Here is a 27,109-nt window from a genome sequence, read left to right as displayed (position 1 = left end):
CAAAGAATAGGTTTTAGGTTATAGTTGATTGAGGTTGCAAATTGCATATTTGATGATAATTTATTTTTAATTTATTTTTATGTAATCAGGAGGAAATTCACGGTATATATGGTTGCATATTAGTGAAATATCGAACGCAAAAATCATTAAATTTGTAACTGCTATAACTTTCGATTCCCTAGATGAAAGATTTTGAAATTTTCATAGCAGACGCCTGGATATTATATCTTTCGAAAGGCGAGTTCAGAATGGATGGACATTTTTTTTCGTTAATAATGGTCGCAGACACACCGTGATTTGCTATACTTATCCCCGCTCATTCTAAAAGCATTACATAGTTTACTGGAAATGGTCCTTCTTAAAAAAACGTTTAGAGAAACGAGCATTGACAAGATATATTGTTGCGAAGGAGATGTCATCATTTGTCACCAAAGTTACATTCTGCAATAATAAAACATCAAAATTAAGATTCTTTAAATCTTTTGCTTTGCAATTGGCAGTTTCATTCAGTTCATTTTACAAAATCATTCATACAGAGTACAAACACGACCGCGTACGCTCAGTGGAAGCCACATCGCGCTGATGGGCTTCCGTCTCACTCTTAATCTTTTCTAGAGCCTGCTTTTCGGAATCTCCTGGAGATTGTAGTTCATGATGTTGCTCCCTTATAGTAAACAGACTTCGATCTAAGCAATCTTCGATCGATTTGACATTTCTTAGCATTCGTTTGGAAGCTACTCCCACAAATGTGACCACCAGCACGGTCTACTTCGATGGTTCTTGACTTCGAGGAGTAACGTGCTGATGTTGATGTTATTTCAGTGGCATTTGTGGAAGAACTCTTCCTATTTGACAATTCTACGTGGCACTCAATAGTTGTGTGGTGTTTACGGCGTGTTTGTATGAAATGCGGTCTTCTTACAATAGTCGTTCCAAGGCATCGGGCATGGACAGAGTTGATGAGTATTATACAAATGGCTAATTCCTAAGGTTTGGCATTCGTGGAATGGAGGCGTTTTTGGCGAATGGGTGACTTAGTAGTGAGGGGCCTCGTACAAGTGTGGCTTGTAGGAGCCATCATCTTCGTGTCCATGACCGTGCGCGGCCCATGGGGCGGGTCCGTGAGCACCAGCGCTGGCCAGAGCGTTCAGGTGAGCAGCCTTGGCGTGCTGGACCTCTGGGGTTTCGACTGGGACTCCGTTGTGGATGACTGGAACGTGCTGGGGTCCGTGCCAGGCTCCGGCTCCGAGGTGGGCTGGCGCAACTGGGGCGTGCAGTGGAGCTGGACCATGGCTAGGGTAAGCGGAAACCTTAGCGTAAGCGGCAGCGTGGAAAGCCTTGGCATGCTGAACTTCTGGGGTTTCGACTGGGACACCGTTGTGGATCTGTGGGATGTGGATGGGTCCGTGCCACTTCTGCGCTGGGCCATCATGAGCTGGGCCCCAATGGTTATGGGCTGGCGCAGCATGAGCGGCAACGTGAGCGTGGGCAGCGAGGTGAGCAGCCTTGGCAGCAGCCACTTCAGGGGTATCGGCAGGAATGTACGATCCGGAGCAGACCGAAGCCAGCAGCAGCACTGATCCCAACACCTGGAAGGGTCGTAGAAGAACACAACAAACGATAATTATTCACTTGACGTATATTCCATATTTTCACTTCAGAGTCCATAGATTTATTATATTTCACCCATAAATCACTTAGAATCACCATCGGAACTACTTACGAAGGCCTTCATTGTTGAACTTGGTAAAATTTGCAAAGCAAAAGACAACACTTGATAGAACTATTGAGTGCTCCTGTAAAAGCAAACCTCCAGGTTGATCTGAGTCGGACGAGGACTGTTCGCGGACTGTGCCTTTCCGAGGGACTAGGAAGCAGTTTTATACACCCCAGCAGCCAGATTCTGTGCAAGCACGCTGGTCACTTTCAAATACTTTGTGCACATAGTAGGCACTCGCGTTGCCACCTTCGTCGTCATAGTCACCGTCGCCGACGCTGTTGTTGTAATTGTTGCTCTGATCTACAAGATCCAGTGCCGGCTTCGTTCAGTTTCCTCTTATGTTAATTAGTTTGTGTGAGGCAACTTACAGCAACTTTTTTCGGCTAGAACACCGAAATGAAATGGTCTCATTGGATTTGAAATGGAGCAGTTCCACTTTTGAAGAAGCCGCGACCAGAACGCCCGATTCGATTTAGTCGATCGCTTTCGAGACTGGGCAGACCAGTTCGGTTTTCCGCGCGCATAATTTTATTTCCCACACATAAGTTGCCACCCAGAACGGTAATTACCTTTTCCAAGATCGACCCATTCATACTTTGATCGCTAATCGATCCGGCTATTTTTTTTTTTGCGAATCAGAAGGCATAGCGCCAAGGAAAGCCGATCTCACCAGGTATGCGAAATCACGCTGCGCTTTGTCTGTGGTTAGTTCGGCCTGCGCTGTGGTCTGCTCGCGAAAGAATCGAAAGGGAAAGGCAAGGTCACGAATTTCCATGAAATTCGAATTGATTTTACACCACCAAACCGCTCTGCTGCACCGCGCGCGATCGCTTACCCCATAAATAATAACAAATCGAACCATCGCCGTATCGTGGGCTCGGTGCGATCATAAAGCCTAACTGATTTAGCGGAAAATAAATGCACATGCTCACACGATCGGGCAGCAGCGGGCCGCGTCTTGCTGCTGCCAGTTGATTGCTTCTTCCGTTCGTCGTCGTCGTCGCTGCTGTTCGCGTGGCGGCTTCTCGCGTCGCTGCATTCCAATCGACGCCTACCACCAATTTGGAAGGGCGGGGACGGAGGAACGCCACTCTCGTTCTGGTGCTGATTTAGACAGATCACTTCGGCCGGTGCGGCATGCGCTTGACTTTAGGGCAGAGCGCGAGCGTTCTCGGGGCATGTTGCAGCGTTGACTTGTTGGAATGCCAATATCATGCCACGGCCGAGGTACCTGCCCCAGAGATCAGTTCACACACCGACTGACTGTCGCAGCGAGGTTGGAGATTGAGATCTGCGCATTTTGGGTTTCCAGTTGAATGGGCTTGTTTGCGGAAATTGTGGCAATTGGATTCTTCGACTGTACGAAGCAATGCGTTGTTTTTCAGATAGATCTGATATGATGTTGAAATGTTTCAAATCGGTTCGCCGGAAATGAGATAAATCAGTACAGTCATGTTCATGTCCAAAACCCATTGGTTGTGGATGGAGACCAACACGAATGAGTTAATTATCGAAAATTTCGCTAACATGATGGATTAATGTGAGCAAAAATTCGAACAATTTCAGTTCCGTTCAACTGCCGTGCATGCAACTTAATCATCACCATCATCATATTGTTAAAACAGCGTGGTGGTGAGCTGCCTCAGCAGCGGTGTTTATTGATAATAATGAGTCTGGGGTAATTGATAATCGCTGACGCTTGCTTGGGCTCGAAGTCAGTGCTGGTTCTGGTCTGGCGCTTTCGAAGGGCGCTCGTTATTTTCGCAGGAGAAAAATTTACTCTTCAATTGCACTCGGAGAAGCATCGACATGAATGTTGAGAATCGTGATATGCGGTGATACTGATGTTGAACTAAATGTAGTAACATTCATGAGATGTTTATAAGTTAAATATAAAGCAATTGCCATTTAGACTGAATATTCGGTATTTTCCGGAAATTTTTATCATTTCTTAAGTCACATTGCCATTTGTTTTATTCTGTTCTCTATGATTACTAAGCCTCAAGAATTAAAAAAAAATGATTGACAAACCAAATATAACAAAGTGTTTTGGAGGCATTTTATTCTAAAATACTTGATAGCTACGAAGATTCTTGTTCTAATGAACTTTGATGCATCGAGGGAGGGCCGTTTGGCCTTAGACAACTAGGCTGAAAGTTGTATGGTCGGATATGTCATTTGACTGAAAAAACCGTTCGATTGAACTGGTCATTTGGCCAATAAGGTATTTTTTCACTTCTAACATCGCAAGAGTAAGCAGTGAGAAGTGAGAAATGAGGAATGACAAATACGAGGTGAGAAGTAACAAGCACAGACAAACAGACATAACTCTCGTCAAATTTCCATGAATGATTTACTGGTCGATTCAAATAATCATTAGTTGACCAATCGATCACTCGTTGCGCTCGCATCGAATTTGCACACGCCACTCCAGCCTTGGTCGGATAATAATAATAATACCAATAATAAGTAGTTCGAGTAGGTGGGAGCTGAAGGCCCAATTCCTAAGCACCAATGAAAAACCACCCGCGGGCGAGCACTGGCGCTTGAACCTAGCTATTTAGCACTGTAAAGAATTAAATAACTTTACAGAACCCGTAGCTTCCGGGAATGAAAGCACACCCAGATATGGAGTTACGCTCAAGAAGAATACTCAAGAAGAGGAGGGAGCCCCTACTGGGGCAGGTCCTGGAACGGGGGACAGAGCGAGCGGCCAGCGGCTAGAGGAAGGAGAGCTGCAACAGTGACCCTCTAGCCATCGATCTCAGCCCGTGCCGACAACGCAAAACAGAAACGGCAGCAGAAGAAATCACCAAGGTAATGCTGCACCTGCTGATGTTGCTGTGGTTGATCGACGTCAATCACTCACGTTAGCGGGCCGCCAACGGCAACGGATCATGTGGACAAGGGAGATGAATCAGTACGTGATCCGTTGCTACTACGTTTGCACCAGGATGGAGACGGATATGTCCGGCAGACCGGCGATGCTGGAGATGTTCAATGAGAGGTTCCCTCGGTTTGCACCCCAGCTTGACCAGAACAAGTTGTACACACGCTAGAGAGCTATTATGTCACATAATATGCTGACTCCAGAAGACGTAGAGTACATCAAGCGGAAGTGCAGAGGGAACTAGGAGAGGAGAAGGAGGCAAGATCGAGCGATACGTCGAGAAGGAGTTCTGTTGGGTTGGCCGCCGCTCCAGGACCAACAGTGGAATTGCAACGACAGCAATTGAAGGACGAACTAGCTAATCATATGGGCACAGCAGTTACACAGTTCCGTGGGACAGACCCCATGTCCCGACACCGGATACCCAAGTTGCAGTACTCCTATCGGTTGACGAGTACAGTAAGCATCCTTAACCAGGATATTTTGCCACAGTACTTGGAAACCGTGGAGAACCTTGAGGAGCTGCAATTTATCGTGTATTCGGCTGCAGTGGCTGTTGTAAGAACGTTGGGATTGCGAACGCGCCCACAAGGTGAGAGTGATGGACGCGCACGCCCCAAAGCACGAAAACCCGCGTGGATGCGACGTCTGGAGACCCGCATCGCCACACTGCGGTCAAAGGTTGGCCGATTAACACAGTACAAGCAGGGGAATCGATCAACCAGGCTAGTTCGGAATGTTGCTGAAATTGTGAAACCCACAGAACTCCGTGATCTCACCGAGGCGAACATAACTGAGATCCTCGACACTCATGTACAGCGGTTGAGTGCTCTTGCTAAACGACTGCGACGTTATGGAGAATGTTCGAAGAGGAAGGAGCAAAATCGAATGTTCAACATCAACGAAAGGGAGTTCTACAACCACATCCGAAACGACAAAGCCGATTTTGGCGAGGGCCTTCCGGAGATTGGAGAAGTCACGCAGTTTTGGTCCAATCTATGGGAGAACCCCGTCATACACAACGGCGATGGGGTGTGGATGGCAGAAGAAGAGCGATATTATGGTGGAATGGGAGACATAACCGCTATCAACGTGATCGCCCAAGACATACGTGAGGCTACCCGGTATACCGGGCTGGAATTGGGCTGCACCAGGACCCGATTTTGTGCATAATTCCTGGTATAAAAAACTGACAACGTTCCACGGGCGGGTGGCGGAATGCTTCAACACGGTACTAGATAACCCCGGGCAGCTACCGGAATTCATCACTAGGGGTGTCACTTATCTTCTGCCGAAGGATCGGAACACTTTGAACCCAGCCAAGTACAGACCAATAACGTGCCTTTCCAGTCTGTACAAAGTGCTGTCATCGGTAATAGCGAGGAGGGTGCAGAACCATTACGACCTCAACAACCTGATGACTCTCTCTCTCTTCATTGGCATTACATCCCCCACTGGGACATTGCCGCCTCGCAGCTTAGTGTTCATTAAGCACTTCCACAGTTATTAACTGCGAGGTTTCTAAGCCAAGTTACCATTTTCGCATTCGTATATCATGAGGCTAACACGATGATACTTTTATGCCCAGGGAAGTCGAGGTAATTTACAAACCGAAAATTGCCTAGACCGGCACCGGGAATCGAACCCAGCCACCCTCAGCATGGTCTTGCTTTGTAGCCGCGCATCTTACCGCACGGCTAAGGAGGGCCCCTGAACAACCTGATGACCGGAACAAAAAGGTTGTCGATGTGACACACGAGGCTGCAAGGATCAGGTCATCATTGATGCAGTCGTTTTTGGGCATACGACTCAGTACCTCACTCGTACCTCCTTAAGGTACTGCAGTTGTATGTGGGGAACGGAGTACAAACATTACCCACACCTTTTTTATGGATGATTTGAAGCTGTTTGCGGAATCTGTGGAGAAGCTGCACCAGTTTCTGCCGCTTGCAACGGAATTCAGCAACGTCATCCGGATGGAGTTTGGTATCGATAAATGTCGATCCATACATCTACATCGGGGTCATCTGGTGGATCCGACAGTTTCCGCGTCAACGAACAGGAGGAGATTCGAAACATGGTTGAAGGTGAAACGTACAAGTTCCTAGGTTTCCTGCAACTGAAAGGAATTCGCCATACGACGATCAAGAAAGAGCTTTAGGAAAAGTTCTTGCATCGTGTCAACGGTATTTTGAAGAGCCTTTTGTCGGCAAGGAACAAGGTGAAGGCGATAAACACGTTTGCCGTGCCCTTGTTGACATACAGTTTCGGGGTGGTGAAGTAGACCAAGACTGACTTGGAGGCGTTAGAACGAGCAGTACGAGTGGCGTTCACTAAGCATCGCATGCGCCATCCAAAATCGTCCATTGAGAGAGTCACCCTGCCACGTACGTATGTGTTTCCCAGATCCAGCAGTTGCGAAGATACTTCGTGGAAAGCCAGAACCGCCACGAAATCTTTCGCGCTGTGTGTGTGAAGCTGGCCACGGATTCAGTGCCCTGCATCTGGCGCAGGAGGACTATCAGCTGAATTGCGACATCAAATCTGTCGACGAGATGATCGCATCGTGGAAGCAGAAGGAGTTGCATGGGACGCTACCCCATCAACTGGAGCTGGAATATATCGACTAAGCGACGTCGAATACGTGGCTGAACTCTTCTCAGAAACAGAAGGATTCATGGTAGCCATTCATTTCATTTATTTAGTTTACATCTAAACAGATAACACTGAATCAGCAATTTGACGCCACAATACACGGTTCGAGGCCGCATCTCTCCATCCTCAGATGCGGATCGCATCGCACCTGCCGGATCGGAAGCGAACACCATCTTTGCAGGGTTGCTGTCCGGCATTCTTGCAACATGTCCTGCCCATCGTACCATTCCGGCTTAAGCTACCTTCTGGATACTGGGTTCACCGTAGAGTTGGGCGAGCTCATGGTTCATTCTTCGCCGCCACACACCGTCTTCTTGCACACCGCCAAAGATGGTCCTAAGCACCCGTCTCTCGAATACTCCGAGTGCTTGCAAGTCCTCCTCGAGCATTGTCCATGTTTCATGTCCGTAGAGGACAACCGGTCTTATTAGCGTCTTGACACATTTGGTGCGGTGGTGAATCTTTTTCAACCGAAGTTTCTTCTGGAGCCCGTAGTAGGCCCGACTTCCACAGATGATGCGCCTTCGTATTTCACGACTAACGTTGTTGTCAGCCGTTAGCAAGGATCCGAGACGTATTCCTCGATCACCTCGAAGGTATCCCCGTCTATCGTAACACTGCTTCCCAGGCGGGCCCTGTCGCGCTCGGTTCCGCCCACAAGCATGTACTTTGCCTTTGACGCATTCACCACCAGTCCAACTTTTGTTGCTTCACGTTTCAGGCGGGTGTACAGTTCTGCCACAATAATGTCCATGTAATCCGCGAAGCAAATAAATTGACTGGATCTGTTGAAAATCGTACCCCGGCTGTTACACACGGCTCTCCGCATGACACCTTCTAGCGCAATGTTGAACAACGGGAACGAAAGACCATCACCTTGTCTTAGTCCCCGGCGCGATTCGAACGAACTGGGAGTGTTCGCCCGAAATCTTCACACAGTTTTGCACACCATCCACCGTTGCTTTGATCAGTCTGGTAAGCTTCCCAGGAAAGCTGTTCTCGTCCATAATTTTCCATAGCTCGACGCGGTCTATACTGTCGTATGTCGCCTTGAAATCAACGAACAGATGGTGCGTTGGGACCTGGTATTCACGGCATTTTTGAAGGATTTGCCGTACTGTCATATGGTAGCCATCCAGGACCGGGTAATTGCGACGAAGAACTATCGGCACTATATATTGCACGAAAACGTGGAGGACCGCTGCAGGAAGTGCAATTCAGTAGGAGAGACGATCGAACATATCGTGTCCGGGTGTTCAGCCTTAGCTGATTCAGCCTATCTCGGTCGTCATAACGAAGTAGCCAAGATTGTGCACCAACAGCTTGCTTTAAAGCACAACTTGGTTAACCAGTTTGTCGCCTACTACAAATATGTGCCTGTCCCGGTTCTGGAAAATAGTTTCGTGAAGCTGTACTGGGATCGCGAGATCATAACGGATGTCCTCATTCGTGCCAATCGGCCCGATATTGTGGTCTACGACAAAAGGATGAAGCGGGTAACCCTCATCGACATTGCTGTACCGCTAGACCATAATGTCCAAACAACATTCTCCAACAAGATAACGAAGTACCACGACTTGGCGGAGGATTTGAAGCAGATGTGGCACCTGGAGGACGTGCGTATTATTCCGATTGTTATCTCAGCAACCGGAATCGTCCCGAAATCTCTTCTGAGATCCTTAGGAGAGCTGGAACTATCTCATAACCTCCATAGCATCCAAAAGATAGTGGTTCTTGGAACCTTCAGCATCGTTAGAAGATTCCTGAACCGCCATAACTGATACATCCGGTGCAAACGTTTATTATAGGATTTTAAGTCAACCGGCGAATGAGATCCACAGAGCCAAATCCCCTTTGGCATTCAGATTACCCGGGGTAGGTGAAAATTCTCAGCACGCTTGCTGAGGAAGTGGCAAAGTGGGGAAGTGGGGAAGAGGTTCGGTTGTGGGCACCATTCGGTTATAGGCACCCCTACGTATCTTTTGACAGATAACAGATGATGTCATTCTGACAACCATTTGTTTGCTATAGTAAGCAGATGTTTTGTGCTCAATATCAAGCCAAATAGACATCTCTACTTTGAACTACGAACAAATCAGTATTTTTTACAAGAAAACAATACGAAAGTATTTTTTTACCTTTTTTTAATGTGTCATAAATTTAAGTGATTCAATTGAAAAAATGAGTTTCAATGCGTATTTTTACAGTAAATTTAATCTATTTTGAGGATCAATAACGGTTGCCATCAAAATTTAAAGCAATTTTTTTTTTCTTCACATTACAAAAAGGCTACGAAATTCGGTTGTGGGCACCCACAATTTAATGACAACTCAATCAATGCTGCTGAAGTTGTCCCCTTACTTATTTTTAATGGCGTTTTCAAGCAGTTATTGTACTCTCCTCCCTTAAGGTGATTATACAATCAAGCCATGTGGTGAATTTCAAATTCACCACACGGTTTTCTACTCCTGTTATCAAAAGTTCAAAACCAGCGTAATATTTTTTGTACAATGCTGAAATTAAAGTCGATTGCTTAGCATGAGTAATCAAACGATCTACAGATGTTGTAATCCCCATGGGCGTTGTTGTTCTCTCAATTCGTGCTCTTGAAAAATCACTAGAAAAAGCACGTGATTTCCAAGATGGCCGATTTGTGGCTTGGTTGTATAATCGCCTTAATAATAATAGTTCCGAAGCGTTCCCCGATGAAAACAAGTGCCATCTTATCGTGTGTTTGAAAGAGAAGAATTTTTAAACGTCAGCAAGCTCTTTACTAATGCGACGTATGAAGTTCTGGGTTTCACAATCGCCGTATAAATCCATTGAATTATTTTTGGCTTTGATCCTCACTTTTTAGCGAATGTCGTCTTACTTATTCATAGAGCATTGGTAGCTTTGTTTAATGCTTCTTCAAGATGTAAGTTTCAAATCAGCTTACTGTCAATTCGCACTCCGAGATGCTTGACTGAGTTTGAAGGTTTCGAATCTGCTCATTTCAGTTTTAAAGTAGGAAAAGAATTATTCCTTCTCCTTGTAAACGCCATTAATGTGGCCTTTGAAGAATTTATATTTAATCCTTTTTTTTCACCTCAAAATGTGATAAAATTTAGGGCAATTCACATTCGGTTAGAAATAACACAGACATATTTTCCTCTTACCAATACTATATATTATCCGCGAAGCAAATTATTTCGAAGCCTTGAGCTTCCAGCTGTTTGGGAAGATCGTCAACGATTAAAGACCACAATAGAGGTGATAGTAAGCCTTAAGGGTATGCGATAACACACTTTTTCCTAACGAAACGAAACGAAATTTAATATGTCTATGTTGATTCGGATCGAAACGAAATATAGATTTATTTTCGAGACTCCGAAACGATACGAAAGCAAAGTTCATTTAATTCAAAAATTTTCGAAACGAAACTAAATTTTATTTTTTTTTCTGCGGAATTTTTATTAAATTGGTTTAACATTATGTACGCAATTCTGATTTCACTTTTTCGAAGTCAAATAACTGTTTTGCGACCAATAGAGTAATAATAACAGAAGAGTCAGTCTTTGATAAATCACCGCATCCTCGTCGCATACACCATTGGCGATTAGGAAATACCCCAGAATTTGTGCTGCTTTCAAAGGAATTCATCGTGGAGCGTGTGCAACCGAATATGATCAATTTCATTTTTATTTATTTATTATCAGACTAAGGCCGGAGTGGCCTGTGCTGCACATAAAAGTCTTCTCTATTCAGCTCGGTCCATGGCTGCACTTCGCCAACCATGCAGTCTGCGGAGGGTCCGCAAATCGTCCTCCACCCGATCGATCCACCTTGCCCACTGTGCACCTCGCCTTCTTGTTCCCGTCGGATCGTTGTCGAGAACCATTTTCACCAGATTACTGTCCGACATTCTGGCTACGTGTCTGGCCCACCGCAGTCGTCCGATTTTCGCGGTGTGAACGATGGATGGTTCTCCCAACAGCTGATGCAACTCGTGGTTCATTCGCCTCCTCCACGTACCGTCCGCCATCTGCACCCCACCATAGATGATACGCAACACTTTCCTTTCGAAAACTCCCAGTGCGCGTTGGTCCTTCACGAGCATCGTCCAGGTCTCGTGTCCGTAGAGAACTACCGGTCTTATAAGCGTTTTGATCATATGATCAATTTCATATCAGTTTTATATCAGTAAGTACAAAAAAATATAGAAATTGTGGGATTTTTTATATATGGATTCAAATTTCGTTCGTTGACTTTTACAGACCCATAGTCTTATATACAATCTGCTCTACAAACTGAGCTATTGTCTGTGTGTCCTTGGCATATGAGAACAGCTGTTATGTTCAGTATGAGCTGAAAGCAATCATAAGTAAAGAATTTTCAGCAATTTTAATGATCTTTCAACTCGTTCTGAATTTTTGTTTTGTAAATTCCATGCGAAGATCTAGAAATGCTGGTCATGTCCTTACAGTCAATTTAGGATTAGGAGAGGAAAATTAGTTTAACAGTCATTGGTATAAAAGACTGAGGAATGCTCTGCATCTCCGTGACCGCTACGGGAAAGGAATCGTTGGTTAGTAGAGAAGGTAATTCATGTGAAGCCCGTGGTAAGTGACTAAATGTTTATTGTAAACGAAGTTATTTTGAAAACAAGAAGACAAAAACTGTGTTTCAAATCAATCCAACGCAAGATCAATGTGCTTCGTTTAATAAGCTTCTACAATACGATCGATAAATAATTTTGTGCTCTTCGATGCATACGATGCATTAGTTTTATCACTTCACGTTCTCCCACACAAATTTCTGCTACGCAAGGTAGATTTTTTTCACTTCGCGTTCTCCCAGACTAGCTGCCATCCCATGACCATTCCCATGACCAACGACTACTGCCAAGGCTTTCGCCGTACTAGGCTTCATGCGCCGGAACGCCGCTGATTTTGATGACGTTTACACCCTGAAAAGCCTGTATTGCTGCCTCGTGCGAAGCATACTCGAATATGCTGTGCAGGTGTGGGAACCCTATCACGAAATCCAGATGATGCGAATCGAAAGGGTCCAACGCAGTTTTGTTCGTTTTGCCCTCAGGCGATTGCCGTGGGATAATCCTTTCAGGTTACCGCACTACGAAGAGCGATGCCAACTGATTCGACTCGAAACCCTTCGACAACGACGTGGAGATTTGCAGAGGGTTTTTGCATTTGACATTATAAACAACCACGTGGACTGCCCTGAGCTCTTGCAGCAAGTTAACTTTCATGTCCCAGCCCGTCGCTCCCGCCAACGTCAGCTCTTCCAGTCTGTCCGACACTCCACAATGTTTGGGCAAAACCACCCGCTGGAACGTTGCTTCAACCTCCTCAACGACATTGATTGGTTCGATTTTAATTGTAGCAGAACGATATTCAAAACTAGATTAAGGCAAATTTTAAGTTAGCATATAAGTTTTAAACCAGTCTGTACAGTTAACACTGAAGATGAAGATAAATAAATAAATAAATAAAAATAAATGATTCCGGATTCATATTGTACAAATAGTAAAAAATATCACAAAATATAAATTTGAATCCTGAAAACGCTGTAGACGTTTTATAGAAGAAAACTACATACGTATTTGTCGACTAAGAATGGGGTTATGTAGTAAGCGTTAATAAAAAAAATTGTACCTAAAGTTCTGAAAACATCTTAACGATTTTGTTCAGCGGCGCAGCCAATATTTTTGATAGTATAAAGTATGGTTTAAGTTTGAATTTGTTTCGAAATTCCGCGGAATTCCGTTAAATTTCGTTAGAAGCTAGTTTTTTTTTCTAGCGATTTTTTTTGTAATTTTGCTCAAATTCCGTGAAATTCCGCGGAATTTCGTTTCGAACCATCTGAAGCGAAATTTTTCGAAATACCGCATATGCCTCCTCAAGGACATACTTTTACTGCTCTTACACTAATTGATGAGCCGCCAAGGTAAGCTGATATTTCTCTTTTTGATAACATTTCACCAATCCAGTTAACATGCATACCGTTTTGGCTCATTCCGAACACTGGCGTTTTAGCGCACTAAAACTAAAATTTCCATCGGTTTCAGGTACGGAGGATCAAGATTACAAACGAATTCAATATCATATGGAAAGAATTACACGAATAAAGTTAAATTGGCCATTTAAAAGCGAGTGTTCGGAATGTGAGTCATGTTCAGAATTTCAGTCAAAACGCTACATCGAAAACTCGTTTCAAAATAGCATTCTTCATTGAACTGTTAGATGTGCCATCGAATGCTCCTCCAAAGTCAAGGTACGCTGCAAATGAAATTTCTGTTACTGAGCATTTGCCCTCTTTTTGCTTTGAGGGGTATTTGTCAAATAAGATGATTTTATACGCTAAATGTACGAAAAAAGTTGATTTTGGTGCATAAGGTTATGTGGGGGCCCGGGGCCATTCAAACACCTTCCAAAGGATTTTCTATTTCACATCTCGATGTTCCCATGAGTCGACCGTCCTTTCAACATCGACTATTGGTTTGACTGCAGATGATCTTGCCCGGGTTTGTATTTTGCGTTCAATCCTATTTTTAAACTGTCAATAGTTGAGCGCTTAGTCTTTGGTTGAGCACATTGCAAGATCGACTAAAGTGCGAGAATGATTGTTTTCTCCACAACACACCAGACCGTTTCAATTTCTTGATTATCCGACACTTCCAGTTAAATTTTTCGCTTCCCAATATATATAAGCACTGTGGATCTCAAGACGAATTATATTGCGGTTAGTCACGATTATTCACCGTTCCTGAATGAGCACATGCCCTGGGATCATATGTTTCGGGAGCTGCAAAGCCATTTAACCCTTATGTTACCGACAGCGTACCCAACGAAAAAGGTTTTCAAATATTTTTTTTAGGGTTCTAAACGTCGCAAACTCCGTGGCATCTTCAAACTGGGCAAAATTTTGGTTTGGGTGGTATCAAAATGAAAATACAGTAAGGGGGGAAAGTCTTCTGAATATGTTTACCCCATAACTACCGACAGGGTACCCTGGTACCCACGATTTTGGTATGACCATAACTTCATCAGTTTTCAACCGATTTGCACGATTCCGTTTGCTATGGATTAAACAATTCATCCTCTATCCGACCCATGTCCTATAGTGGTCGCAAATTCATTCTGAAGAAACACTAGCAATATGGGTATTAATATTTTTGGAATTGTTCCGGAAACATGTTTTCCATGTAGTTGAGACCATAGGATGGATATCTTCTGGAATGGTCATTCTGGGACAGGTTCCCGGAGGGGCTGAAGTGGCCATCAATTTATTTGGATGAAAACCTGGGACTGATGCTGGGTCGGCCTAATGGCTGTTAGGCAGGACGGACAATAGGCCGAATGGTTTTTAGGTCGAATGACAAGTGAAAAGTGAATAGTGAGAAGTAAGAAGTGAGAAATGGAAAGAGACTTGGCCCAGTTAATCCGGTAACCAGGTTATCCGAAACGGATATACAGTGACCGGCATAATAAAAAGCCCACTAGCCGTTTTTCATACAAAATGGTCAACTTTGGAGATCTAGATCTCGATTGCGAGTGAACCAATTTTGCTGAAAATTTGACCAGAGCTCAGATATAACTTGAATTTTACCACACCTGAGTTTCGACCATATTGATTCATAGGGTACAAAATTATTGCGCTAATACCAAAATGAATTTTTTGGCAAAAATTTATTTTTTAAGTATCGTGAATTCTATAGGTTGTAAACTGATGACTTATTCAGCAAAAACGCGTATTTTTGCAATACACAAAAGTTTGCGAAATATACTTGTACACTAAGTGTTGTAGTTTTCAAGATATTTGAAAATCAATTTTTTACCAAAAACATCGGTATTACCGCGATATTTTTTTACCCTATGAATCGATATGGTCGAAACTTAGGTGTTGTGAAATTTAAGTTATATCTGAGCTCTGGTCCAATTTTCAGCAAAATTGGTTCACACACAATCGAGATCTAGATCTCCAAAGTTGACCATTTTGTATGAAAAACGGCAAGTGGGCTTTTTATTATGCAGGTCACTGTATGTAACATGTATCGAATAACGGGTAAGTTCATGCATCCGTAGCAACCAAAATCGTCAAAATCGGTGGCAAACTGACAATGTTATGATCATTTTAAGTCCGTTGGTACCCAAGTACCCTGTTGGTAACGTAAAAGTGTTTTTTTGTCGGTAACAAAAGGGTTAAAGTATTTTTTTATTGCATAGTCTCCTTACTGATTTCATCACTCCTCCCCCTACTACCAAATTAATTCAGCTTATCCTTGAAGAAGAACTTGTGAAAATTTTCGATTTCTGTCCCTTTTTTTCATTGTTGTGGGTAAAGATCCATTCGAAAGTAGTCTTATTTTTGAACGGAGATACAAGTTTGACATCAGAACTTGAAGATTCACATGTGTACTCTTGCCCCACCCGTTCAGCCGTACTTGTACCCCACAGCACAAAAATGTATACAGTTAATAGTTTTGACCTCTTCGAAAAAAATTGACCTTTTAAAAATTCGAAAACGTACTCTTACCCCTCGCGCATTTTTGCCCACTCTATTCTAAATGTTACCAAAGCTGTTTGCAAGAATTGATCAATATTGAGAATTGTCCAACACTTCGACATTTTGCCCGTGGTTGCGCTATGGGCGCTTCCCTCTGGATCTACACCTAATGTAAAGCACAGTTACTAACAGCAACTCATTTCCGCCACACATCTGAAAGTAATTCTTTCAAACAAAACAACTTTAGATTTTTTTGTGAGATTTTCTTTTTAACGATCGCTTTTTGTATGAAAAATGTGTCAAAAACGTAAAAAAGTAGAAGGTTGTATCCGAGACACGACCGCCAATTGGACGTAGGATTACGTAAGTGTAGAAGATTTTATTTTGAAACTCTGAATATGTTTCTTGCTGCTGATTTTTGAAGATGGGGCTGTATATTCAATCTGGGTTGGAATATCCTCGGCATGTCGCATATCCTGGAAATAAATGGGCGAAAACCCGATTGTTACTATAAACTCATTTCGGTTTATAACTATAAGCAGAGTATTAAAGAAACAGAAGATCGGTAAACAACAGCCTTAACAACATCTTCCTCCATGAATATTTGGTGGCCCTGAAAAGGGCCGTTTGTTTATGTTGGCTTGAAGCCTTTTGAAGTGATGTACGCCGTGGTCCCTGATGAATGTTAAAGGATGTATCAATCCACTGTTGGGCTGAATCTGTAGAAAACAAAGAAAAGAACAAAACGGAAAGAATGTTTCATATTAAATACATTATGATCTAAATATAAATTTAGTTACCAAATACTCAAGTTTCATTTTCAGGATCAATTATCTATTTTTGCTACGGACTGTCCGGCTGATGTCAATGATTGGTCATTCAGGTTGAAATCGAACGTTTCGGCAGATGAACTAGCGGAACAACGACGATCAGTGACGTTAATTCACTTCACTGGGATGGCATCGGTTCTAGAATAAAATAACATAACTGATGAAGAGAACTATGTTTAATTCTAAATCATTAGTTTTACCTCGGGACACCGCAAGAATCGACAAAATAGGCCGGTGGTAGGAGAAGTACGTGCAGTATCTCCTGCATTCCACACTTACGTTCCGGGTGAACGTTAGATCGAGACATGTGCCACCCAGAGTAGTCGCTATAGTTGGATCCGAAGCACAATCCAGATAGAGAAACTGCTTCATGAACCAGATGAAATCTCTGTTCTCCTCTTTCGTCACATCAATATTAAAGTCTCCTGACACTACCACGGGCATGGCAACATGGGTGTACTTTATGAGGTTGCGCACTAAGAAATATTTCTTTTGCTTCAGGGTGGTACCTAGTAAATATACAAAATTTAATGCAACATACTTAAAGACAAACACAACTATACTATTTGATTATACCTGGTGAAATATATACCGCAAACAGTAACGTGCGGGTTTCCATGATCGAAACCTCTGCAGCACAGCAGTCCCCATATTCGTCTGCTACACTCAATGCTGGGTCATAGCTTTCATTGAGCTTCGTAATGGCGTGAGAAACGGCCATAGTTGACGAACCAGCACGTTCAAATATTGCCACTCCTCCCGCTCTTGTTCCGTCACGCTTCTCTTGACAAACACAAAGGTATCCATTGATGTTTGTGGTTGTGCCGTTGTCAAGCCAAGTTTCGCTCATTGCAAGCAAATCAACGGCGGTAAGCACCCGATCTGTTGCAATGTCCGACGAGTGTGCATTCAAACTTTGTACATTGATGCTCATCAACGTACAAGCCAACCTGTTTGCGGTTATAGCTTCCATGATATCGTCTGTAATGGTGCGCATACGATGGTTACTCAAACGTTCAAGTTCCGTCCGAAGGTCGTTCATTCATAGAACCCTTTCCGTGGTGGAACCGGAATGAGTTACTGGCATTCGTCAGATACAATCCGTCGATTGATGTAACCCTGGAAAGACCAACGTAAACTAGCTGCTGTTCCTGACCCTTATCGTAATTATATACGACTTCCGAGAATGTGCCTCCCTGGGACTTATGGACTGTGAGGGCACACGCACTTACAACGGGAAACTGAACTCTTTTGCACTTAACACCACCGTTAAGGGTTACGTTCGCCGATCGTTTGACGATTGGAGTCCAGCCTGTTTGTAGCACCCCAGGTCTCGAATACACCAGCGGTCTGGCCTTCACTCTCAACATCTTCCCAATGGACTCATTTTCGAATGCCATCCAAAGCCTCGTGATTGCCTGTTGCTGCGAGTTTCCTTCGTTGTACTCAACATGCATGAGCTCTCCGATCGCTCCGTTCACGATGCCATCTTCGACATCCACGTTGGTGGTCAGCATATAAGGTGTACCAAGAACAAGACGCAACAGATACGGTAAGCCACCAGTCTCTACTACACTCATCTTATGCACCTTTGTGCGAGCACTGGCCAGCTGGGAATTGTCCTTATAACCAGAGTATAGGTCATCTGCAGTACATTCGACAGCCTCTCGATCCATCAACGCCACAGAGTTATACCGTTCGACATCAGCGTTCCGATGGAATAACCGGATCCCTCGAGGGACATGCTGCCGACACCACTCCTCCGTACGGAACCTGCTTTCAATAAGCTCGATTTCCTCAGACGACATCCGCTCACCGTTGCCAATTTTTGTGAGAATGCTGGAGAACTGCTCGTTGGTTTGTCGCATAACTTGAACCAATGGGTAGAAGTCAAGAGATTGCCATAAAACGGCGCCATGCATAGAGTTTATGCTCGGTTTAAACACCGCCCGTGCATTGACCGGTGGCAATTGACGAAGATCGCCGCAAAATACGATCGGCATTCCACCGAATGGATCGTCGTAGTTCCCCGTGATTTCTTGAAGCCGGACATGTACTGTGTTGAGGACATCAGCACCCAGCATGCTTGTTTCGTCGATAATGATGAGCTTCACGTTGGCGAAGGCGTTCCGGTACAGTTGTAATGCCTCGAAACTCAGCTTTGAGCTTTGCCTACGCGACATGCAAATCCGGAATGCGGAATGCACTGTTGTTCCACCTATTGCAACCGCTGCTTTTCCAGTGGATGCGCATGCTACATAAGCGTTGTGCTGCTTATTATGAGCTTGGCTGTACCGGTTCACTGTCTCCATTAGAATGCGCAAAGTGAATGTTTTGCCACAGCCCGCCGGGCCAGTGAAGAATATTTGCACTGGTTTGCAGTTTTCTTCAGAAGAATGCAAGCTGTGGATTACTTGCACAATCAAATCCCGCTGCTCTGCATTCGTGGCACGCACCATTTCACAATATTCTTGCTTTGACAAGACATTTGATCGCTGTTTGACGACAGCTGCCAAGGGTCCTGTTGGCAAGTTGTGAATATCGTCATCATTCGGCTCCATGACGATCGTGCGGACGAACTCATCGCGCTTCTGGTCGGCAATCACCTGCTGCTCATCGTCTTCGCTGCATATGCGGATGTATTCCTCCACAACCTGGTCCAAGTTCATTTCGCAGTCATACTCCTTGTGCTTTGCCAAAATGGCGGCCTCGTTGTCTTCATACAACTTCAGGAACTTGTTCCGATCAAGTACATCGCAGACTTCATTCCTGAACGGTAGGAAGAGGAGAACCATCTCACGCTTATAGTCGACCATTTCCGCCATACTGTATGAGCACCAACGCAATACACGGGGAACTAAACGGAGTCTATATGAATGCTTCGTGGATCTTTCTTCCGAATAATATGCTGCGAAATCCGCCAAGCAGATATCATCCATTCCTCGGCGCAGTTCATACCGTTGGATGATGTTTAGCGTCCACACATCGGTGGAATTGTCGTCGAGATCCTCTTCGTCCATCTGTTTGTTCCGCTTCTTGGATTTTATTCGCTCTTGTGGCCACATTGTCGCAATAAACTCAACCTAAAACGAAATTGAATTCTAAATTGTGAAAACTATATCATTTGATGAATGGTACCTTGCGGCTGGCTTCTGACATCGGTTGCCGAAGCAAATACCAAGCAGCCTCCTGGGCAGACATTTCCACGGAATTTAACATTTTTATGCTGACCTTCTTCAACAATCCATTGTAGTCCTGGTCTGGATGCTCTTCCTGGAGCTTTATGAGGTCACGATGTAAACTACTTATGCCTCTGTTGGTCTTGTTTACGTATTCCACAACATAAGCAGCACATGAAAACTCCTCCAGCACAAACTGCAAATCCATATTGGATTTGAGCTTCTCAGCGATCCAAGGATTGAATGGATTGGTCCAAAGCTGCGTCATGGAGCGTTTCAACAGAACTGTTGGTCGGCGAATGGAAGAGCGAATCACGTCCAAGTAGTAATCGTACGTGCAACTGCTATCAACGAGAAACGCGTCAAGGCTATCGTAGACCTTCGTTTCAAGAGCTTCCCGCATTTTCGCTGCCTTTCTGTTTAGCTGTTGAAGTCGGCCATCCCCGGCTGTAATAGGGATCAGAATTCTGGTTTGATCCATTGGCCAGTACGGAATATTAAACCGGCAACGTTTATCATTTCGCTTGAAACACGTAAACGTGTGTTTATGAACCTAAAAGGGTTTGACATTGTGAGTGATTACTTGCTCGAAACTATGCGAAATTTAAACCCACCTGATTGCCATAGGTCTCAGGCAGATCTTCCGATCTGATGGAGCACAGAAAATCGATCAACTCAACAGTAGCGGGCATTCTTTCGGAAACATCCTCACGGGGATCGTTCGCCAGCCAGAGCAGAATATGTGCATGCGGGCTGCCACGATGCTGGAACTCGATCCTCTTAAAATAATCTACAACGTGGTATTTTCCGAACGGGCTCAACCTGGTCGATGACAGAAGGCGCAGAAAGATGTTTACCAACTTGTGAAAATATGCACAACACGTGACAGGATCTTCGCTGACAAGTGTAGCACGCTGGAGTGCAGACAACTGTTGCACAATATCGTCCATTTCCGCAATGTTAGAGCCACCAGAAAGCTTCCGCAGAATGCTTAGTAGGTGAGGCCATCTAATTTCATTTGCACTCATCGTCAAAACATCGTGGGTTTCCCCAGCTGCCGGATCATGGCGAAAACATCCCGTTTTCTTTGCTGCCAATATTGAACGGAGTTCGGAATAGATTTCAGAAAAGAGAGGTTACGCTCAATACAGCTTTCCAAAAATTCCCGATCTTGCAACTGCACCCTTGTTATGTTGGCCGTGCCCATGCATTTAAAGGTATTGTTCAATCCTTCCGATACCCGCAGCCGCATGATTTTCATGGCCATATACAAAATATGCTCCGGTCTCGCGCCCCGCCGATCCCGACGTCGCACCTCGCTAGTAGCCATCATGAACGCTGTCACATGGACTTCACGGTTGAAGCATCTCGGATGACCAAGATAAATATCGGGGAAAGAGCTCCTCAGCAAACTCATCGTAGATAATGGAAAGCGGTTTCTGATTTTGTGCCGGTGCAAGTTCCAGACACTTGTCTTCATTCCACATGAGCGTATGTTGTTGTCCAATCATCATTTCTACCTCGTTCATCTCGTCGACGACTTCAAGGTCTACTGCCCTACGTTCCTCCGAAATATCCGTCTGCTCTGTTTGTCCGATCGCAGCCAAGTTTTCTTCATTGAAAACAATTCCATTCCGCCTGTAGAGCGGTGTAGTAACCAGATAGTTCAGCCATGCTTTAACGGTACCTTTCTTCACGTAGCCGGACAAGTAACTTGATTTGTGTATGAAGTGTTTCTTGATGCACACGTTGATAGCATAGTCGTCATCCAGGTGGCGGGGAAGTTCGCCTACCATCTGGGCCACGTCGACTGGAATGTTGATAATTTGGCCGATTATTGCCAAACTACCTGTTGCATGTTAATGAAAATAGGTTAGGAAAATCATATATTTATTTGATGTAATACATTTTAAGTTAAAATAACTTTTCCACAAACCTGCAGTATGCCGCAAACGACGAAACTGCATGAAATTGATCCTGGGAGACACCAGTCTTGTGGTGAGAGGGTCTAGCGGAGGCAAATTGGACGGAAACTTGGGATATGTAAAGCCATTCGATTGCGACAATGTGGGAATTGATCCGCGGTTCAGGCTTGTTCGACAAGTAGCACACGCCAAAAATCCTTCCACCGTTTCGAAATAATTTGTCGCCAGTAACACGGCAGCATTTGAGTCGGAGATTGGTTTCAAATCATTCCTGAACCAGATTCTAGCACACACATCACAAGCGCAACCGAAATCGTTTTCCACGAAACGTTTCTGGAACTCCCGATCAGCCCGATCGAAATTGGGTTTGTCTTGTGTTAAAAGCGAAGAAATATGTTCGCCATCATCATCGACAGCAGACACGTTTTCTTCAAAGTCACCACGCTCATCATCGACATCTGCTCTTGCGGACTGCATCACAACATTTTCACCGGCGTCGGAATCTTCATGATCAGAGTTTACGACCGTATCAGCACGGATTAAGTTGAATTCTACTCGAAGAAATTGTAACACGGGAAGATTAATCCTTATTGACAGACAGATATACATAATTGACAGATGCATTCGCATTTAAAATGACTGTACCAAGTACAATAAGACATTTAAAAACATAAAAGATGAAATGAAAAATTTTTGCCAAGCGTACTATAAACAACAATAGCATAGTAATATAAAATTCAAGTAGCATGTGTTTAGGATATATTTGTACAAAACACACTATCCAAAAGTTTAAGTAAATCTTAACTTTATGTCATAAAAATCTATTTGTTAAAATTTTGCGATTCGCTGGAATCTAATATGTTATTGTTCCAAATATTAAATTCAAAATTCAATTGAATCAAATAATAAACAAGTAAAAGACACCGTAGATTTAATACGACCCAATAATTCATTAAATTCAAATTTAATCCGAATCATACTCAAATTCAGAACAATTAAATAATATGTCCGAAAAATATATCGAAATTCAAACTCAAGACAAAATAGAAATTCGGTTCAAATCTTATCCATTAATACATGAATGTAAAATTCAAACACAATCGATTTGCAAATTTAATTCAACACCAAATTAAAGGACCAAATCTTACCGATTGTGTGATTTCAACTCTACTGGCAGGCTAATGTAACCTACCAAGTGAATGAATTCGGAACTATATTAACAAATTGAATATCTAAGAACTTTTGGGCTTTTGGGATTGGAATTATATTGTTCCATTTATCGTTTAGCGATTTATAAAAACCCAACAAACAATTCAGGCTAAATAAGCTAATAAGTAAACATTTGCAGTATATATTTCGAAGTACTTGAAGAACTTCAGCCGTTAAAAGTACTTACCATGTTGTCAATGCTACATTTATTGAAAATAATATATAAATTATGTGTAATAACAATGTAATACATTCGACGACAAGCAAAGAGAAATAGAGGTATTCGTAATAGAAAATAGGTAATAGAAAATATTCGTTGATAATTTCACATTTATAGATAAATCTGCTATATAAAATGATAAAATGCAAAATTTCTATACTGTCATCATAGAATTTGAAGATTAGTTCACATTATTGATATGTATTTACACATTTGCTGCTAATAATAACTTCCTACCTCGAGTTGAGGGCCCTTCGCCAGCGTCCCAACCGGTAGCCGACGACGTACTACCCTTGGCCGCTTTCAACTTGGCCCGATAACTCCGTGCCCGTTCAGCGTCCGTCCTTGGAAGCTTTGAGGGTGCGTCCGATTGTTGATCCCTTTCACGCTTCCTGGAATTGCGTTTATACTTCGCTGCCAAGTATTGCGACATCGCACTGTATTCACTAGTATCGAATAAACTTCTTCTAAGCACAACTAATGTTTCTCACTTCACCGATGTGATACGAGACACTAACTGTATATCGAAAAAAATATGAAAAGTGCATCACGTTAGCTATTGAAAAGTGATGTCTGTGCTAGAGAATGCATGCATATTGAATGCCAAGTTGAACCTGGTGAGAAAATGTTTATTTCAAGAATACCCCTGTTTAGTAGGTGCTGGGATTAGAGATGATATTCGATTGAAAATTTACTCAAATGTTAGCAATTTTCATATTTATTTAAATACGGCGTTGTTCTGTTGCTCTCAAGCAATTATGAATTGCACTTTGCAGAAAATTCGTCTCAGCTCAAAATACTCCCATGATAGTTATTATAAGAACCAATTTGTTTTCCACAATACGCCTATCCAATCACAAGCAGCAATAAAGCTTATAATTTGTACTTTGAAAAACATTTGTCTCGGCTCAATCTTCTCTCGTGTGAAATTATGATTCTGAAAAGAACCCATTTGTTTTCAGTAATGCACCTTCCCAATCACAAGCAGCAACAAAACCGAAGCAGAATCTAGAAAAAAATTCATTTCATTGCTACCGACCCCAATGTCAGCCGCTCGATAAGTTACCGCTAAAACGCGACATACGCCATCATGCGAATCAATTTTCGCAGCATCCCCCTCCGAAGAGCGCTTGCGCTGCTGCCGACGCCAAGCGATTGTAATTTGCACTTTTAAGAAGTAAAAGAAGAAGAAGAAGAAGAGTCGCTGGTTATGTTCGAAAGCACTGGCATCGAACGAACGAAAGGCGGAGCAAACAAGCCGATGCCAAGCGATCATAGTTTGCAATTTGATTTGTAAAAGAAGAAGAAGAAGAAGAAGGAGAAGAAGAGGCCCTTGTTATGTACGAATGCATTGGCATCGAACGAAAGAAAGGCGGAGCAAGCAAGCCGATGCCAATGATACGGCGCTCAAAGGGGCGGGGCCTCGAAGTCCATGCAAACGTATTCTGACCAGCCGAAGTCTGATTTTCTCGGAAAATCGGCAGGACAATTACATCGCAGCGCCGACCAGAAATCACCGGCGGTGAAAAGGCTGAGAAGAAACATCATCAAGGGCGTCTCATCAGTAGTAATAAACTACTACTACTACTTCTCGGAAATTCGGCAGGACAATTACATCGCAGCGCCGACCAGAAATCACCGACGGTGAAAAGGCTGAGAAGAAGGGCGTCTCATCGAAGGCGTCGAGTATCTTCGTGCGTGTCGAGCTGGCCAAGCCCGCCGTTTCGGAGGGTTCCAAAGTCGTCACCAAGTAAGTCAGCTCCTAATGAATGAACGAGGAAGTAGCTTCACTTAAAACGGCCCTTTTCAGGGCCACAGTCTCACTCAAAGAGGAGAGGAATTTTCGTACCGTGCACGCCGGAAATCAAAATTTTGTAATGAATTTCCACTACTGATGCCACACTGTCAGCCAATTTAGAATTTGCCGCTGGAACACGATAGAAGTCATCCATCCTAATACATTGTTTTGGAACGTCTCCATGCAAGGAGCGCATCGGCTGCTACAGCCAAAGAACTTTGCCCGTCACCAAGCGATTATAATTTGCATTTTTTGCAGATTTTTGTCTCGGTTCAACCTTCTCCCGTGTAAAAAGATGATTTTGTTTTCAATGACGCGCCTTTCCAATAATAAAGAGCAAGTACGCCGAAATCAGAATCTTGGGAAAATCTGATTTGACGCAATTCAATGATGTGAGACGTCATCATTGTTTAATTCCCGCACTTTTAATAGATAGCAGATTCCAACTTTCTACCGTCGCCAAGCGGTTATGATGTGCACTTTGAAGAAAATATTTTGGCTCTACCTCTTAATAGTACATTTGCCAAGAATTGATTTTGATCCACAATGCGCCTTTCTAATCAATCATAGCAAACAAACGATAGTCCGTATCTTGCGTAAAAATTTCACTTTTCTGCTAAATAGTCACTATTAAGAAAACATTTTCAGTGACGCCACTGGTATGCGGGGACCGTAATCGCTGCCATTTTTGCAATCAACTCTATCTTCTCATAAAATTTGGGTCCTGAGAAGAACCGGTTTTCTTTCCAAAATGCGCCACTAACAGTAACTAAACGATAGTCCGAAGATTGTTGCTTTTAGCGATGGCCTCTCGATGTTCCACTTTCTGCTGAGACTGCTCCTACGGGCGTCATCGTTGTGCCCGCTCTCCGAGAAAATTTAGTTGAACTGAGGATTGAGTCGAGCCCGTAGGTTGCACGATTTTGATGTCTGTGCTTGCGATGCACATCGCGATTGGTTGGTTTACCGATTTTCAGTGCCTGGTACAATTAAATTTTTCAATAGTTTAGCACCTTGAATGCATTGTTTTGATAGCTGAGCAAAATCTTAAAGAGTTCGTCGATCGATTAACACCAAAATCTTTAAAATCGGTTGAAAGACGGCTGAGTTATTAGCCCATACTTCCTGACCACTTTTCGTGACGGTCTCAAATTTGAAACTGCAGAATGACCCCCCAATGTTCCGGAAAGACGTAATCCTACGTCAAAAAAATCTGGCGTGTCTGGTCGCCCGAAATAGAAAAAGGCGTTTTGCTCTCTGTCGTATGACGATCACGACCTTTTCCAGTACTGTCCCCCACTACGATATTGCTCAGCATTGTCTTGCTTTGTAGCCGCGCATCTTACCACACGGTTAAGGATGGATAACTACACATTGTACTCGAATGCTAGTACATCCACCCAGCGCGCTGTACATCCACGAACGCGTTGGTAGAAGCTGATGATGATCGCCAGCTTGCTGGATCGGTGGGGCGCCAGTGTGATGAACCGTCGACTCAAGTCGAACAGCATTTCGAGGCTTTCCGATGCTGAGATCGAAGAAGAACAAGGTGAGGAGCATGAACCGGAGCCACTGGTAGCCAACAATCTACGCCGAAGTGAACAGAACCGAAAGCCGCCCACGAAGCTGAATGATTACATGTGCATGGCATTCACCCTCAATGCGGAGAACTATGTTGAGAGTATTCCCGAAACCATCGAAGAGCTACAGCAATTGGACGATTGGTCAGAGTGGAAGCGTGCCGTGGATGACGAGTTGCAGTCGTTGGCTGACAACGGCACATGGCAACTGGTAGACTTGCCTGCGGGGCGCCGGCCGATCGACTCTAGGTGGGTTTTCCGAACGAAGCACAACCCGGATGGATTCTTGCAGAAGCGTAAGGCAAGATTGGTCGCCAAAGGCTTCACACAGAAGCACGGATTTGATTTTTTCGAAACCTATACGCCGGTCGTGAGGATGGCTACCGTTCGTGCTATGCTTGCGTATGCCAATCAGCACGATTTGTTCGTGCATCAAATGGATGTGTCAGCCGCCTTTCTCAACGGTACATTTAAGGAGGATATTTATATGCGCCAGCCCAAAGGTTTCGAGGAGGAAGAAAAGGTGTGTAAGCTGCTCAAATCCATTTACGTGCTGCGTCAAGCGTCGAAGGCATGGAACGACTGCTTCAATGAA

General features: G+C 43.8%; 2 protein-coding genes across 2 annotated transcripts; both read right to left on the bottom strand.

Moving 5' to 3' along the window:
* Positions 1-463: 463 nt before the first annotated feature.
* Positions 464-1,881, bottom strand: LOC134207686 (cuticle protein 18.7-like). The gene is made up of 2 exons (XM_062683482.1): positions 1,724-1,881; positions 464-1,589 (listed from the first exon to the last, which is right to left on the bottom strand). The coding sequence occupies exons 1-2, from the start codon at positions 1,733-1,735 to the stop codon at positions 1,035-1,037; spliced, it is 567 nt and encodes a 188-aa protein (XP_062539466.1). The 5' UTR covers positions 1,736-1,881; the 3' UTR covers positions 464-1,034.
* Positions 1,882-17,165: 15,284 nt separating this feature from the next.
* LOC134207422 (uncharacterized) lies at positions 17,166-21,112 on the bottom strand. Its single transcript, XM_062683148.1, has 5 exons — positions 20,923-21,112; positions 20,397-20,872; positions 19,742-20,335; positions 17,655-19,686; positions 17,166-17,584 (listed from the first exon to the last, which is right to left on the bottom strand). Exons 1-5 carry the CDS (start codon positions 21,110-21,112, stop codon positions 17,166-17,168), a joined length of 3,711 nt encoding a protein of 1,236 aa, XP_062539132.1.
* Between the last annotated feature and the right edge of the window lie 5,997 nt (positions 21,113-27,109).

This window comes from Armigeres subalbatus, chromosome 1 (assembly GCF_024139115.2).
Source record: "Armigeres subalbatus isolate Guangzhou_Male chromosome 1, GZ_Asu_2, whole genome shotgun sequence".
NCBI classification, from domain to species: domain Eukaryota; kingdom Metazoa; phylum Arthropoda; class Insecta; order Diptera; family Culicidae; genus Armigeres; species Armigeres subalbatus.
Note: the sequence above shows the minus strand (reverse complement) of the source record. Positions and strands in the feature narration are given on the sequence as shown.

Excerpts from the sequence above, each read along its gene's own strand:
- LOC134207422 (XM_062683148.1), bottom strand. The coding sequence starts at position 21,112 with ATGGCTACTAGCGAGGTGCGACGTCGGGATCGGCGGGGCGCGAGACCG. Across the intron at positions 19,687-19,741 it reads TGTCAGAAGCCAGCCGCAAG|GTTGAGTTTATTGCGACAAT; the intron begins GTACCATTCATC and ends ATTTCGTTTTAG. Across the intron at positions 17,585-17,654 it reads CCGGTTCCACCACGGAAAGG|ACGATATCATGGAAGCTATA; the intron begins GTTCTATGAATG and ends GCACCATTACAG.